Here is a 15,961-nt window from a genome sequence, read left to right as displayed (position 1 = left end):
CAAAGCCAGTCTGGGCAGGAAAAGTCCATGAGATTCTTATCTCCAATTAACCACCAGAAAATCAGATATGGCGCTGTGGCTCAAGTGGTAGAGCACTCACCTTGAGCTAAGGAGTGCAGGGACAGCGCCCAGGCCCAGAGTTCAAGCCCTATGACTGACAAAAAAAAAAAAAAAAAGGCAATCATCAGTAAGGTATTTAGTGTGCAGAAGAAAGAAAGCATACCGAAAGCGGCATAAGACAAACACCAGGACATTTGCCATGGAGCCTCATCAGAACGATAGCAGATCTCTCAAGTGAAACCTTGTAAGCCTGGATGGCGCCAAATAATGCATTTCAAGTTCTGAAAGTAACCACTCCAACCTAGAGCATACTGTAACTAGTGAAGCCCCTGCCCCCGGGACCCTGAGGCCCAGCCCAAGAGGCTGCTGCCTGCGGCCCTCAGGAAGCCGCCCGCGGCAGCTGCGGCCCGCAGCTCCACCTCCCGGTCTGTGGGCTGATCCAGCCACGGGTGAGTGAGCTGTCCCGGGCCCTGTGGACAACATCCTATGCCCTGCGCCCTGCTCTACACACAGGGCCACCACCAGCCAGAGGGCAGCCTGGCAAATCCAACACTAAGAGAAGATGTCCACTCTGTCCAGGTGAAGGACATCCTAGGGGCCTCGATGGCCCTTTTCTCAATGTTCCTTCGTAAAATAGCACTTTGTGCAGATACATGCTGCGAAGAAGCACCGGGGACAGTGGCGAGGCCACTGTGGCAGCACACATGTGGTCCCCAGGTCAGCAGGACGCCTTGCAGGCTCACACCCTCTGACTGACCACAGGACCCTGCAGGCCACAGGGGCCACCGAGTGAAACAAGAAAACGGAAACTTACTGCAAAGCCAGACACTTCCAATACGACATCCAGTCACTCAACAACCAACCAACTCCAAGACCAGACACGCAGGAACCCAGACCTTCAGAAATAAAACCCCATCACCTCTTGGAGCTCTCGTGCCAGGAAGCAGTCTCGGCCTCTCTGCGAAGTCCTTGGGGCTTTCCAGCGCTAACCTTCCAGTCATGCAGTCTTCACCCAGGCCAGGCTTCATGCCTGCAACACTTTGGGCCGGCCTGTGGTGTTGGACACAGGTCAGGGCTCCGCCCCAGGGGCCGGCCTGTGGTGTTGGACACAGGTCAGGGCTTTGCCCTGGGGGCTGTGCCGTGGTGTTGGACACAGGTCAGGGCTCCACCCCCGGGGGCTGTGCCGTGGTGTTGGACACAGGTCAGGGCTTTGCCCCGGGGGCTGTGCCCCATGGTGCCCTTGTCTGTGGAGCTCGATCCTTGGTCTGGGTCCAGGGGCTTGCTCCTACCTCTTTCAAATAGTGTCAGTCCTGTTGCTGGGACGTGAACATGGGTAAAAGTCCATTGAATGCTTTATAAGAACTAGAGAACACATGTCAGAAGAGCTGCATGTGCAGACAGACCATCCAGCGCCGCACCAACCCTGACCCCTTGTGCTCAGTGCTGACGCCCCATCCCACCAACCCTGACCCCTTCTGCTCAGTGCTGACGCCCCATCCCACCAACCCTGACCCCTTGTGCTCAGTGCTGATGCCCCATCCCACCAACCCTGACCCCTTGTGCTCAGTGCTGACGCCCCATCCCACCAACCCTGACCCCTTCTGTTCAGAGCTGACGCCCTATCCCACCAACCCTGATGCCTTCTGCTCAGTGCTGACGCCCCATCCCACCAACCCTGATGCCTTCTGCTCAGAGCTGACGCCCCATCCCACCAACCCTGACCCCTTCTGCTCAGTGCTGACGCCCCATCCCACCAACCCTGACCCCTTGTGCTCAGTGCTGACGCCCCATCCCACCAACCCTGACCCCTTGTGCTCAGTGCTGACGCCCCATCCCACCAACCCTGACCCCTTGTGCTCAGTGCTGACGCCCCATCCCACCAACCCTGACCCCTTCTGTTCAGAGCTGACGCCCTATCCCACCAACCCTGATGCCTTCTGCTCAGTGCTGACGCCCCATCCCACCAACCCTGATGCCTTCTGCTCAGAGCTGATGCCCCATCCCACCAACCCTGACCCCTTCTGCTCAGTGCTGACGCCCCATCCCACCAACCCTGACCCCTTGTGCTCAGTGCTGACGCCCCATCCCACCAACCCTGACCCCTTGTGCTCAGTGCTGACGCCCCATCCCACCAACCCTGACCCCTTGTGCTCAGTGCTGACGCCCCATCCCACCAACCCTGACCCCTTGTGCTCAGTGCTGACGCCCCATCCCACCAACCCTAATGCCTTCTGCTCAGAGCTGACGCCCCATCCCACCAACCCTGACCCCTTGTGCTCAGTGCTGACGCCCCATCCCACCAACCCTGACCCCTTCTGCTCAGTGCTGACGCCCCATCCCACCAACCCTGATGCCTTCTGCTCAGTGCTGATGCCCCATCCCACCAACCCTGACCCCTTGTGCTCAGTGCTGACGCCCCATCCCACCAACCCTGATGCCTTCTGCTCAGCAGCTTGGCCCTGATGCCTCCATGTTGTCTTGCTCTCCGACAGATCTGTCCTTTGATTCTCATGACCCTTCCCATCAGTGTCCACACCCAGACACTTCTGCCCTACGGTAACTTCGTCCACAGCTGCTCGGACCAAAGCTTTCAGACACTGGTTTCCAGCCAGGCGGGATCTCCAGAGAAACCCAAACCAGTGGCATAGAAACCGCCACAGCGCACAGGTGCCCACGGACCATGGAGGGTGCACTCACCCTACAATGTTCCTACAGATGATGCAATAAGCAGTTTAGTGGCAGAGCTGGTGACTCAGAGTCTGCTACCTCAGAGTGATCCCAAGACGTCAATCAAGACATGAGGGTCTGAAGCCACGCTGAGCAGAGCCGTATGCTCCACGCACAGAACACGACAGATAACCAGAGCAGACCATAGCATCACTGAGTGACTTAGAGAACATCCCAGGTCAGACACTGGATAAATACAGTCTTTTGTCTGACTCCAATCTCAGACCTGACACCCAGCTTCCCTCTAGCCCAACTCAGAACCCTGGGATTGATTTTGATATTGAGGAGTTCTTTCCAGCCTCAAATATCCAGACTCAGACAGAAGAGAGAGGGCTGAGCACCATGACCCCGAGCCAGTCTTGGAGTCACTGGACGCAGAGACCCAGACCGACTTCCTGTTCGCAGACCCCTCTGCTCAGCCCTATGGCTGCAAGGGGAGCTGAATTTCTTAGGCCTGGAGATGTTTGACACACAGACACAGGCTTACTTGAACTTCTTAGTCAGTGGTCCTCAGCTGCCCTAGGAAGCCTTCTGAAACACTGCAGCTTCTCCGTGAGCATCAACTCCTCCGACACAGAGACGCAAACCAAAGGACCCTCGGTACCAGACGCACACCTGCTCCGGAGAGCAAGGCCCAGTCCAACAGCACAGGGATACGACCATGAGTTCTGGCTTTGAAGCAAGGTGCCACATCGACCATGAGCTGTCCATAAGATGTTCTTCACCGGCAGTGAAACTCAGCCACGAACAACTTTGTCATGGCCAGTTCAGCTCTGTGTGTGAAGTTGAACGCAGTCTCCAACCTCTGAACACAAGTCTGCCATGGATGGTACTCGCTCCTTGGAGCCTGAGAACACAAAACAGTGCTGATGGCGCTGGCGTGGAAGGTAGTGACCATGACCGTTCATTCTCTCATTTCTCTGCCTTTTATACTTGTTAAAACAAAAATTGTGTATAAATGTGAGTGCACTGTAAAGTGTAAGATGTTAAAGAGAAAGGAGAGGTGGGCCCTGCTGAAGATTCTCCTGAATATCTGAATACGTTCCCGGTGTTGCTGGAATCTTGAGTTGCTGGGACTCTGCTGTGTATGCTGCCATATTAAACAGATGATTGTTGGTTAGATCTTCAGAATGTGCTGGCTGATCAACTCAAAGAAGCCGGAAGGGGCCAGTGATCTTTTTGCTGTGACGACCTTAAGATCACCAACATTAGAAATTGCTCTTCCTTTTTTTTTTGGGGGGGGGGGGTCTGGTCGTGGGGCCTGAACTCTGGGCCTGGGCACTGTCCCTCAGCTCTTCAGCTCGAAGCTAGTGCTCTACCACTTGAGCCACAGTGCCACTTCCGGCTTTTTTCTTTTTGCTTATGTGGTGCTGAGGAATCGAACCCAGGGCCTCATGCATGCAAGGCAAGTGCTCTACCACTGAGCCATCTTCCCAGCCCAGAAATTGCTCTTCCTTTAGCTCTTGGCAATAACTGCTTTCTGAGCCCTGTTTGCACCTGGCACTAAGTCAGGGGCTTTCCTTGCTCAATTTTCCCCTTCAGGTGTTGGTGTTTGTTTTCTGTGACCCCCAGCCACAGAGGGAATCAAAGCCACTGCAGTGAGCTAACCCTGCCCCCCCAGGGACACGGGGTCCCACAGAACCTGGGGTCTGGCCGGTGGCCCTGGGTGCATCTCCTTGGGGTTGATGTCAGTGGTGCTGTGCCACGGCAGCCATGAGGAGCATGGCATGCACCCCAGACCCGTGACTTCAGTCCAATTCGGAGACTCCCGGCAAAGCCCAACTGAGGAGTTCTAGAAAATTCCTCAGAACTGCCAAGCTCACCAAAAACAAGGTAGGCTGAGAAATAATCACAGTCAAAAAAAGCCAAGGAGATCGTACACAGCATGGAAGGAGAACATCCAAGAGCACGGGGAAAATATGAACAAACCAACACTCAAGTTACAGCAACAGATCAGCAGTGGTTCGTTGACAGAACTGACGGACACTCCAAAGTCAGGTGCAAAGAGAGGTACATCGAAAAGCGTGCTGCAGAGAGCCCATTAGCAATGAAGCCCATCTTCGTGCAGGGCTCTGGTGACCCTCCGCTGGGCCACCGGAGGGCACCCACAGGCTAGAGATCACCGCAGGACCCTCGGCCCTGCTGTCTCCACAGAGACAGCATCCCGGAGCCCAAACCCCAATCCACAGACGCTCTCCTGTCCGTGCCCTCAAGGCCTGGTCCTCCTCAGCCAGGGCCCTGGCTTGCCTCCAGGTGCTAACAACTCCTGCCCCTGAGGGCTGGGCTCCACCTGGAGGCCAGCGAACAAAGGAGATGCAACACAGAGGGAGGCGGGGCCCCCTGGGCGCAGCACACCCCGCACAGGGCATGGCTGCTCTCTGGGGGGCAGGGCACAGGGCATGGCTGCTCTCCAGGGGCGCAGCTCACACCCCACACAGCACAGGGCATGGCTGCTCTCTGGGGGGCAGGGCACAAGGCATGGCTGCTCTCCAGGGGCGCAGGGCACAGGGCATGGCTGCTCTCTGGGGGGCAGGGCACAGGGCATGGCTGCTCTCCAGGGCGCAGCTCACACCCCACACAGCACAGGGCATGGCTGCTCTCTGGGGCGCAGCTCACACCCCACACAGCACAGGGCATGGCTGCTCTCTGGGGGGCAGGGCACAGGGCATGGCTGCTCTCTGGGGGGCAGGGCACAGGGCATGGCTGCTCTCTGGGGCGCAGGGCACAGGGCATGGCTGCTCTCCAGGGGCGCAGCTCACACCCCACACAGCACAGGGCATGGCTGCTCTCTGGGGGGCAGGGCACAGGGCATGGCTGCTCTCTGGGGGGCAGGGCACAGGGCATGGCTGCTCTCCGGGGGCACAGGGCACAGGGCATGGCTGCTCTCCAGGGGCGCAGCTCACACCCCACACAGCACAGGGCATGGCTGCTCTCTGGGGCGCAGGGCACAGGGCATGGCTGCTCTCCGGGGGCGCAGGGCACAGGGCATGGCTGCTCTCCAGGGGCGCAGCTCACACCCCACACAGCACAGGGCATGGCTGCTCTCTGGGGGCGCAGGCAGGACCAGCCTCTCCATCCAGGGAGCTCCTCCCTCCATCCCACCCCACTCTTTTCCTTCCGGTGTTTGCTTTTGCCCTGATCTGCGATACTGTGGTTGAAAATGTTACCGAAATCACTTTGCTTGCGTCTTTTATGGTTTCCGTTTGACAGGCAATGCGGGGCCCCCATCTGCTCAGCTCTATCCGAGCAGACACCAGCCCGAGGCTGGGCTGTGAGGCAGCTCCGAGAGGCCGTTTCCTGCGAATCTGGTGCAAAGCTCCAGCAGACACCGCACCAAGGAACTGGCGTCAGACGCTCCCCACGCAGCAAAAGCCCTGACCAGCGCCCGCTGCCGGTCTGCGCCGGAAGTGCCCCTCCATCCGCGTAGCCAGGGTACATTTTGATGTTCAACGTGCCCCATGTTGTCCCAAGGTGTGGAGCTCAGGGTTAGCACTGAATCCAATGCACCAAGGCACAGAGAGGGCCAGACTGGTCATCCTGTGCCAGGCCCAGAGAAGACAAGCCACGTGGGATGGGAAAGGCATCAAAAGAAAACAGAAGCCAAAGAAGTTTAAGCTTTAAAGATTTGAGTCCTTAGCTGAGGACGGTAGAATGCTGCAGAAAGGAAAGAATGAAAATAGGAGGGAGGGAGGGAAGAGAGGGAAGGAGGGAGGAAGGAAGGAGGGAGGGAGGAAGGGAGGGAGGGAGAGAAGGAAGGGAGGAAGGGAGGAAAGGAGGAAGGGAGGGAAGGAAGGGAGGGAGGAAGGAGGGAAGGAAGGGAGGGAGGAAGGTGGGAAGGAATGGAGGGAGGAAGGGAAGGAAAGAAAGAAGGAGGGAGGGAAGGAGGGAGGGAGGGAAGGAGGGAAGAAAGGAAGGGAGGGAAGAAGGAAGGAAGGAAGGAAGGAAGGAAGGAAGGAAGGAGGGAGAGAAGGAGGGAAGGAAGGAAGGAGGGAGGAGGGAAGGAAGGAGGAAGGGAGAAAGGGAGGGAAAGAAGGGAGGAAGGAAGGGAGGGAGGAAGTAGGGAAGGAAGGAGGGAGGGAGGGAAAGAAGGAGGGAGGGAAGGAGGGAGGGAGGGAGGGGAGGGAAGGAGGGAAGAGGGAGGAGGAGGAGGGAGGAAGTAGGGAGGAGGGAGGGAGGGAAAGAAGGAGGGAGGGAGGAGAGGAGGGAGGGAGGGAAGGAAGGAAGGAGGAAGGAAGGAGGGAGGGAGGGAAGAGAAGGAGGAAGGAAGGAAGGAAGGAAAGGTAAGGAAGGAAGGAAGGAAGGAAGAGGAAGGGAGGGAAGGAGGGAGGGAGGGAGAGGGGAGAGAGGGAGGGAGAGAGGAGGGAGGGAAAGAAGGAGGGAGGAAGGGAGGGAAAGAAGGAAAGAAGAAGGGAGGGAAGGAAGGAGGAGGGAGGGAGGAAGGGAGGGAGGAAGGAAGGAAAGAAGGAAGGAGGGAGGAAGGAAGGGAGGAAGGAGGGAGGGAAGGAAGGAAGGGAGGAAGGGAGGAAGGAAAGGAAGAAAGGAAGGAAGGAAGGAAGGAAGGAAGGAAGGAAGGAAGGAAGGAAGGAAGGAAGGAAGGAAGGAGGGAAGAGGAAAGGGAATGGAAGTCCTCATGATCTTTATTACAACCTCAAAAAGCAACACTTAAGCACTAAAGCTATGTTACAAGACTAGGATGTTTGTCTTGAGACTAAAGTCAAAACTAAAACCAGATCTATGTTAACAAAACATGTTAAGCCCCTAACAATGAATGAAAGGACAGCTCCTTAGATCCACGGTGATCAGAACACAAATTCACCACTCTTAGAGGAAAGCAACAAAATCATTTGCCTTGTGTTCACTCCGTTTCATAATAAAATGCTACAAGGCAAACAATAAAACAGGCAAATGTGAACCAAACATAGAGAATAGTTACAATAGTCGATGGTCCTTGGTGCTGGCTGGCCCAGCGCCATGTCCTGTCACTGAAGGATATCTGAAAAGCAGAGTTCTCCAACAGAAGAGGGCTCTTCACTGATGCTCCAAGTCCACCACGACCCCTCAGGAACCTGGAACAACGGCAAAGTGAATCTTGAAGTAATTCACAAAGGAGACACAGGAGGTAGCAATGACGTGGAGCTTTACTTCCTGCCAGAGACAAAGCAGGTTGCAAGGAACGAAGGAGATGGGCCAGTGCCCAGTTCTGACAACTGCATCAGAGGAAAGCAGAAAAGTCTATGCGTGGCCCCTTACCTGCTAGACCTGGACCTTCAGTGCAGGTGTGGTTACTGCTGGACCTGGACCTTCAGTGCAGGTGTGGTTACTGCTGGACCTGGACCTTCAGTGCTCGTGTGGTTACTGCTGGACCTGGACCTTCAGTGCAGGTGTGGTTACTGCTAGACCTGGACCTTCAGTGCAGGTGTGGTTACTGCTAGACCTGGACCTTCAGTGCAGGTGTGGTTACTGGCAACTCCTCTGTTGCCCTGTTTTGACTTTATTGCTCAGGCCTAGAAACAAAGGCTGGGATAGCCTTCCATTCAGAGATCATAATGACTTGTGTATCTTCTTCTTGTTTATCTTCATACTCACACTCACAAATGCAAATAGAAATCAGGCCTTAGACCCAAGATGACATAAGGGCATTCTAACATCTAAAAAAGAGGGTATGGAGAGAGGGAAAGCGTGGGTCTGTACGCTCTTGAATACTTGATTAAATTTCTTGCTATTCTAATAATTTTTCAGACTTATTTCTTGGCTCTTATTTTTTAATCCGACCCTTTTAATATTCACTGTTTTCCATTTCTGTCACCTCATCTATCACCCCTACCTCAGTCACAATAATCAGACCACTTAGCATAGCCATTGCCTCCACATGGAGTGTTTGCTGAGCTTCAGCTTGTGATCTTTAAGCGAGTTACAAGAATAACTATAATGCTGGGGGGGAGGATTGGGTGGGGGGGCAGGGGAGGCTGGGAAGGGATGGGAAGGGGAAACAAAGGAGGAGGCTACAATGCTTGATAAGAAATGTACTCATTATCTTGCCCATGTAATTGTAACCCCTCTGTACAGTATTTTCACAATAAAAAAAGAATAACTATAATGCTGCTAATTGTTGTCCTACTGAAGTTATTCACCTTGCATAACTGTAACTTTGCACACTTTAACCAACATCATGACTACCAACTATGTTACTCTCTGCCTCTATGAATTTCACTATGTGGGACCCTAAAGTTTTCTCTGTGTCTTGCTTATGTTATTCCACCTATAAGTGGAAATGCAGGTGACAGGATTTGGCCTTTAATGCCGTTGAACTCTCTCACCACAGTCCTCGTCAACAACAACATCACATCAGCTGCATCTGTTCGGGCCTGGTGTGGGCGCTCACACTACCACCGTGCCGCACCAGTAAGGAACTGCTTGTCTTGGACTAGAATATCCAGGAGCAGAAGCCAAAACAAACCTCTTCTCTTGGATGTTATAAACTATGCAAATCTATCATCAAATCCTTACCCACTCACCTATCAAAGGACATTTCAGTTGTTCGTCTACGGCGAATGTGGATACAGCTGCAATGAGCACAGGGCTGGAGAGATGTCACCTCACAGTTCTAACTCCATTTATAAAAGTCCAGAACCGATGTTTCTGGGGTACATTTTTCTATTTTAAATCATTGGATGGGTCTCCATACTGGTTTCCATAACAGTTGTACTAATTTACATCCCCACCTTCATTTTTTAATTTTATTTTTTGTGCGGGTACTGGGGTTTAAACTCAGACTTGGGCGCTGTCCCTTCGCTTTTCAGTCAAGGCTGGTCCCTTAAGTAGCAGGATTTGCTGGCCAGAAGAGAAATAAATGATAAATGAAAAGTGACTTTCCAGACCCAGTCATCAGGAGTGAGGGGCAGCCCGGCCAACCCGGCAATGCGCAGGCAAGCCCGCAGCCATCCTGGCTGGCCGCCTGGGACTGGGTTACACCCAGCACAGAGCCATGAATTGAGATGGGGCCAAAGCCAGAGAGTCCAGGCAGCGCGGATCCTTGTAAGTAAATGAAGGGGAGAGACGGGCTTTCCAGAGAAAACCCAATGTGAGCACATGCAGAGTCCTGACCTGGGTGTGTCTCAAAACTACGCTGATCAGAAGTCAGAGACAGAAACAAAACGGTGAGTGCCAGAGCAAACAAAACTAAGCTCATGACAGAATCACAGCCAAGGTGCCAGGAAGGCTGCATGGGACACGCACAGAATATGAGTCATCTTATATGGAAGAAGCTGTGTCTCCATGAGCACGCGTGCAAGCCACTGGGAAAGTATATCTCCAAGAAGGGTTTAGAAAATTATATTTTTTTTTATTTATTGTTGGTCATTGGGCCTGAACTCAGGGTGTGGGCAATATCTCTGAGCTCATTTTGCTCAAGGCTATAACTCTACCACTTGAGCCACAACACCACGTCCAGTTTTCTAGTAGTTTATTGGAGATAGGAGTCTCACGGACTTTTCCTGCCCAGACTGGCTTTGAACCATGATCCTCAGATCTCAGCCTCTTGAGTAGCTAGGATTACAGGCATGAGCCACCGGCACCCGGCTCACTTCCAGTTTTTTGAGTGGTTAATTGAAGAGTCTCACAGGGGAGGGAGGGGGCTGGGAAAGTGGCTCAGTGGTAGAGTGTTAGCCTTGAGCCGAAGAGCTGAGGGACAGTGCCCAGGCCCAGAGTTTAGGCCTCATGATCAACCAAAAAAAAAAAAGAGTCTCACACGGACTTTTCTGTGGGCTGTCTTCCAACTTGATCCTCAGATCTCAACCTCCTGAGTAACTAAGATTACAGGCATGAACTAAAATTGATACGTGAAAATTACAGTATTTGGGAGAAAGTAGCAAAGACAAACACAATACATGCAGATCCCACACAGCAAGAGAGGCAGGAACATAGAAATCACCACTAAAATGAGATGCTCAAATTTCCTCCCCACACACAAATTCGGCAAAGTTTAAGAATTTGCCGCATCACCTGCTAGAAAGGGCAAAGATGTGACCTTACTTTGGCCACTTTGGGGAAGGAGTCTGGCATTTTCCTTCAACGTTCACACCGAGCTCAACCCCAGCGTCTCCTCTCCCAAGTATGGATTCAGGACAACGTTCCGCCATGCAGCCGAAACGGCACTGAGATGCTGAGACGCTAACCACCACAGCACCAGCGGAACAATCCAGCTGTTTGGTGGCCACTCCTTAGGGTCACTCTTAGGTACAGAAAGAGGCAGCTGCCCAGAAGAGTAAGTATCTTAGTGCCATAAGCAGCAAGACCTGGGAAACAACATAGGACGTGACGGGGACCCTGCGTCATAAAGTCCAAATGCAACCAAAACTGGCCATGCTCTGTTCTCTGCAACAGGAGAATCCCAGGCGTGAGCCCCGAGTGGTGTGGGGCTGCAGACTGTCCCATGTGGGGCGCCGTCGCGGCCCAGAGAGTCCTCCTGCCTGCAGAGAAGCGGGGCGTCCTCCCACAATTCCCCCCAGACCCACGGGCTCCCCCAGGAGCCCCCACAAATTGTCCTGAGAGCAATTAGTCTGCAGACTAGGGTGCAGACAACGGGGGGGGGGCGGCCAGATCACAGAAAGAGAGGGATAAACACCAGCAGGCCGGGCAGGCCTGGCACCACGCAGAGCGCCTCCTTCACAGCCGCTCAGAGACTCAGAGACCAGCGGAGCCCTCCTCTGGGGGGGCTGCCCTCTGCCCAGAGGCTGGAGCAAGGCCTTGAGAACAGTGTCTTTCCAGACCCCCACCACTCTGCACGCCTGGCTGGCCAGCCCACCCTGCAGGTCCCTGGGCCTGGGGCTCCACAGCCCTGAAGCAGCGGTGTCCCTGACCCCCGTCCCAGCCCACAGACGGGCCAGCCTCAGACTGGCTGGAGCGTGCGCTGTCTGGCCCTGAGCCCCCCACGCCCTCAGCCTCCCACCCAAGCCTGCGGCCCCGCAGGCTGAGCCTCTTCTGAGGCGTTGCTGCCCTGCTGCACGTCCCTGGGCTCCGGGAGGGGTCTGCGGACCGTCTCCCAGCTCCTCCTGTCCTGAGCTAGGGCCAGCTGAGCTCCTGCCCACCACAGAGGGATGCAGTCCCGCTCTGAGCCTGCTGGCAGCCCCGGCGCAGCCCCGAGCTCTCCCTGAAGCCCCTGTGCTGCTAAGCAGGCGGGCGCTGTCTGGGAGTCATACCATCTCCGAGAATCAAAGCAGCCGGGGAAGGAGGGGTTCAACCCTGAGGAGCATGGCAGAGAATGGTGGGCATGCAGACCTCCCCTGCTTGTAGGGTCCAGAGCTGTAGTGCGAACAGGGGCTGGGAGAAGGGCCAGGGAGGTGGGGCGGGCTGCGGGGGCGAAGGGGGGAGGTGGGATGGGCTGTGGGGGGGCTGGCGAGGAGGGATGGTCTGGGGGAGCTGGGGAGGCAGGACGGGCTGTGGGGGGAAAGGGGAGGCTGGATGGACTGGGGGGGCTGGGGAGGTGGGATGGACTGGGGGGGCTGGGGAGGTGGGATGGGCTGTGGGGGGGAGGGGGAGGCTGGATGGGCTGTGGGGGGGCTAGGGAGGTGGGATGGACTGGGGAGGCTGGGGAGGCTGGATGGACTGGGGGGGCTGGGGAGGCTGGATGGGCTGTGGGGGGGCTGGGGAGGTGGGATGGTCTGGGGGAGCTGGGGAGGCAGGACGGGCTGTGGGGGGCCCTCCCTCGGCCTCTGTCCCGCACTCAGGGTGCCCGCACACTCTGCCGGGCTGTCCTCAAACTCCCAGGTGCAGGTGTGTCCTGGCACAAAATCCCCAAATCCCCAAGCTACATAGCCCTCCTGTGGCTCCAGATAGATGCCATCCACCCATTCTCCCATGGTCCCTCTGCTGCTTCCGAACCTCCAGCCAGCTGGAGGCTGTGTTGTGCTGAGACAAGCCTGGCTAAGCTCCTTCCCTTGCTCTGTAGTGGCCCAGTGGTTGGTAGAAGTCTCTTGCCCTGACCTCCCTGATACAGAAGACTGTTCTAATCACAAAGCAGAGATGGAGGCAAATGATCAGGGTTCACCACACCTGGGAAGCACGCCCAGAAGCCCGGTTGATCTGGAGCTCTGTGTGTGCACCTGCAGTATACCTGTGCGCATCTGGGTACATGCTCTGTCTCAATGTGTGTTGCCTGGGGGACCTGTGTGTTGGGGCAGCAAGGGTTGTGCGTCTGATGGAGAGGTGACTGTGTGCCCAGAGGGCTGTGTCTGCCTGCGCTGGTGTGTTCAGACGCTGAGCCCCTGGGCTGGCTTAGCTCTGGTCAGTATGCAAGTCACAGGGCACTGGGAGCAGCAGGTGAGCACTGCAGGTCCCAAAGCACAGGGCACTGCCGTCCCCTCCCTGTGGTAAGCCTGCACAGCCCTGGGAGCCCGGGGTGGGGGGGAGACCCCTGGGACCGGGACAGCCCCAGGGAGCTGGGCCGGACCCAGTCACATGCCGCACCTCTTCTCACATCCCAGGCTGCTCAGAAGTGGCCTCCCTGGCCAAAACTGTCCGTGAACCACTCCGGCGATACCTCGGTGACTGAATTCATCCTCCTGGACTTCCCAGAGCTGTGCCACCTGCAAGGGCTGCTGTCTGGATTGTTCCTCGCCGTCTACGCCATGACTGTCCTGGAGAACCTGGTGGTCGTGGGTGCTGTCGGGGCCAGCTGTCGGCTGCACACGCCCATGTACTTCTTCCTGGCCAACCTGTCGGTGTTGGAGACCTTCTACACCACCGTCACGGTTCCCCGGCTGCTAGCCGGGCTCCTGGCAGGGGTGCGGACCATATCCCTCTCAGGCTGCCTCACCCAGCTGTTCCTCTTCCTCTCCCTCGGCTCCTCGGAGTGCTTCCTCCTGGCCACCATGGCCTGTGACCGGTACCTCGCCATCTGCCGCCCACTGCACTACCGGGCCATCATGGACTGGAGGCTCTGCCTTCTGCTGGCCCTCAGTGCCTGGCTTGGCGGCTTCCTGGCCTCCTTTGTGTCCATAGCTCTCATCTCCCAACTGAAGTTCTGTGGCCCCAATGTCCTCAATCACTTCTTCTGTGACGTGTCACCCCTGCTGCAGCTCTCCTGCTCAGACACCACTGCCGTCGAGATGCTGGACTTCGTGGCAGCCCTGGCAGTGCTAGCCACCTCCCTGCTGGTGACGGCTGTCTCCTACACGCGCATCCTGGCCACGGTGCTGAGGATTCCGGGAGGGGCCGGCCGCCGGAAGGCCTTCTCCACCTGCGCCTCTCATCTGGTGGTAGTCCTCATCTTCTACACCACCACCACCTTCATGTACGCACGGCCTCACGCCATCAGCTCCTTTGACCTCAACAAGCTGGTGTCCGTGGTCTACTCCGTTGTGACCCCCCTGCTCAACCCTATCATCTATTGCCTGAGGAACCGGGACATCCATGAGGCACTGTCCAAGCTTGTCCGAAGCACTGGATGCTCCTGAGGGCCAGAGCCAGCCCGTCTAGGTGCTCTGCACACAGAATGGAGGCCGCAGTTCCTTCCCTGCCCAGCCCTGCTCCAAGCTAAGGCATCCAAGGGCAAAGAGGGGCTCAGACCAAGAGACCCAGGTCCTCCCCGAGGAGTGAGGTCGGCCACGAGCAGAGGGAAGCTCCTAGCTCTTGTGGTCTCTTTTGCCAGGAGACTTAGCACCCAGCTAGGAACAGCTCCCCACCTGGACACCAGATGTCCTGGCCTGGAAAGTTCAGTGTAGACCTCCAAGAAAGTTCCTCCCCAGGGCCACTCCCCCAGCCACATGAAGTCTGCCAGTCCCTGCCCCAGCTACACATGCTCCCTATGCCAGCCAGCATAGATGGGCTGCACGGAGACCCTGAAGCCCTCAACCAGCTCACTGGAGACTAGGGGTCTCCAGGACAGGTGGAAGGGTTCCAGCAAGTGCTGAATGCACAAACTCAGAGGTCTGCCTTTCGCAGAAATACGAATGGCTCTTACTGAGAGCTGGAGAGCTCTAATCAATAGACAACATGCCCGTGTCTGGGCTTTCTGCTTTTTCTTTCTTTTCTGGAGATGAGGCAGCAACTGAGTTAACTTAGTTAATCAAGTGCTTCCCTACCTGCACATTGCCGTTCATCAGTGCAAGGTTCTCTCCCGTAGCTTCACGGCTGTTTCACACTCCAGACTCATTCCTATCATGACAACCACCCAGAGTATATTTGTTTAGTGTGTGTCACTGTGCTATAAAATCCTCTCTTACTATTTTGCTTTGCACATTTTAAGGTTAAATCAAAGTGCATACAAATTTTGAATTATTTTGTCTTCTTGGTGCACTTAACCTTCATCATCTCTGAGTCTGGCTTACTTTGCTTACTATAATTTTTTCCAAGAGCTTCCCTGTGACCCAGGACTCCCACTCTTGGACATTTATCCAAATGACCACAAACCAGGCTGCGCTAAAGCTACCAGCACAACCATGTTCATTGCAGTATTGTGTACCATAGCTAAGATATGGAATCAAGCTATCCTCAGTGGATGGAGCAAGAAAATGTATACACACACACACACACACACACACACACACACACACACACACACACACACATGTACAATGGAGATATATGTTTCCTTCAGAAAGAATGACATTGCTCCATTCGTAAGGAAATGGAAAGACTTAGGAAAAATTATTTAAGCAAAGTAAACCAGACCTAAAGAACATAGGCTACATGGTTTCTCTCATTTGTAATAACTAGAATGTGTCTATAAATCTACAAGATAATCCAATGGATAGTAAAAGACAAATAATTACACTTGGAAATAATTAAATAGCACTCTAAACATTTACACAATGAGAATCAAGGAGAAAATTCTTAGGAAAGGATTACAACAGCTCAATGGCTATGTGCATATGACCATATAAAATAATGTTTATAGAAATTAACTCCAACAAGAGATTTTTCTTTTTTCTTTTTTCTTTTTTTTTTTTTTTTTTTTTGGTTCAGTCGTGGGACCTGAACTCTGGGCCTGGGCGCTGTCCCTCAGCTCTTCAGCTTAAGGCCAGCGCTCTACCACTTGAGCCACAGTGCCACTTCGGCTTTTTTCTGTTTGCTTATGTGGTGCTGAGGAATCAAACCCAGGGCCTCATGCATGCAAGGCAAGCACTCTACCACTGAGCCACCTTCCCAGCCCCTCCAACAAGAGATTTTTATTGTA

At 54.9% G+C, this 15,961-nt stretch overlaps 2 protein-coding genes and 1 pseudogene across 2 annotated transcripts in view; 2 read left to right on the top strand and 1 right to left on the bottom strand.

Annotated features, from left to right (window-relative positions):
* LOC138819842 (scavenger receptor cysteine-rich domain-containing protein SCART1-like) overlaps positions 1-1,077 on the bottom strand; it is a 47,899-nt gene extending 46,822 nt beyond the window's left edge. Inside the window, exons 1-2 of the mRNA XM_070011408.1 lie at positions 980-1,077; positions 101-154 (exon numbers count right to left, since the gene is read on the bottom strand). Of these exons, the coding sequence (XP_069867509.1) occupies positions 101-154; positions 980-1,061 (136 nt within the window). The 5' untranslated portion in view covers positions 1,062-1,077. The remainder of the gene's footprint in view (positions 1-100; positions 155-979) is intronic.
* Positions 1,078-2,494: 1,417 nt separating this feature from the next.
* LOC138819841 (ATM interactor-like) lies at positions 2,495-4,903 on the top strand (annotated as a pseudogene).
* An 8,171-nt stretch (positions 4,904-13,074) lies between these two features.
* LOC138819840 (olfactory receptor 226-like) lies at positions 13,075-14,240 on the top strand. The gene is made up of 2 exons (XM_070011407.1): positions 13,075-13,104; positions 13,269-14,240. Exons 1-2 carry the CDS (start codon positions 13,075-13,077, stop codon positions 14,238-14,240), a joined length of 1,002 nt encoding a protein of 333 aa, XP_069867508.1.
* The last annotated feature ends 1,721 nt before the right edge of the window (positions 14,241-15,961 follow it).

This window comes from Dipodomys merriami, unplaced genomic scaffold (assembly GCF_024711535.1).
Source record: "Dipodomys merriami isolate MVZ:Mamm:240054 unplaced genomic scaffold, mDipMer1.0.p SCAF_82, whole genome shotgun sequence".
Taxonomy (NCBI): Eukaryota; Metazoa; Chordata; class Mammalia; order Rodentia; family Heteromyidae; genus Dipodomys; species Dipodomys merriami.
This window is presented reverse-complemented; position numbering and strand designations above follow the sequence as displayed.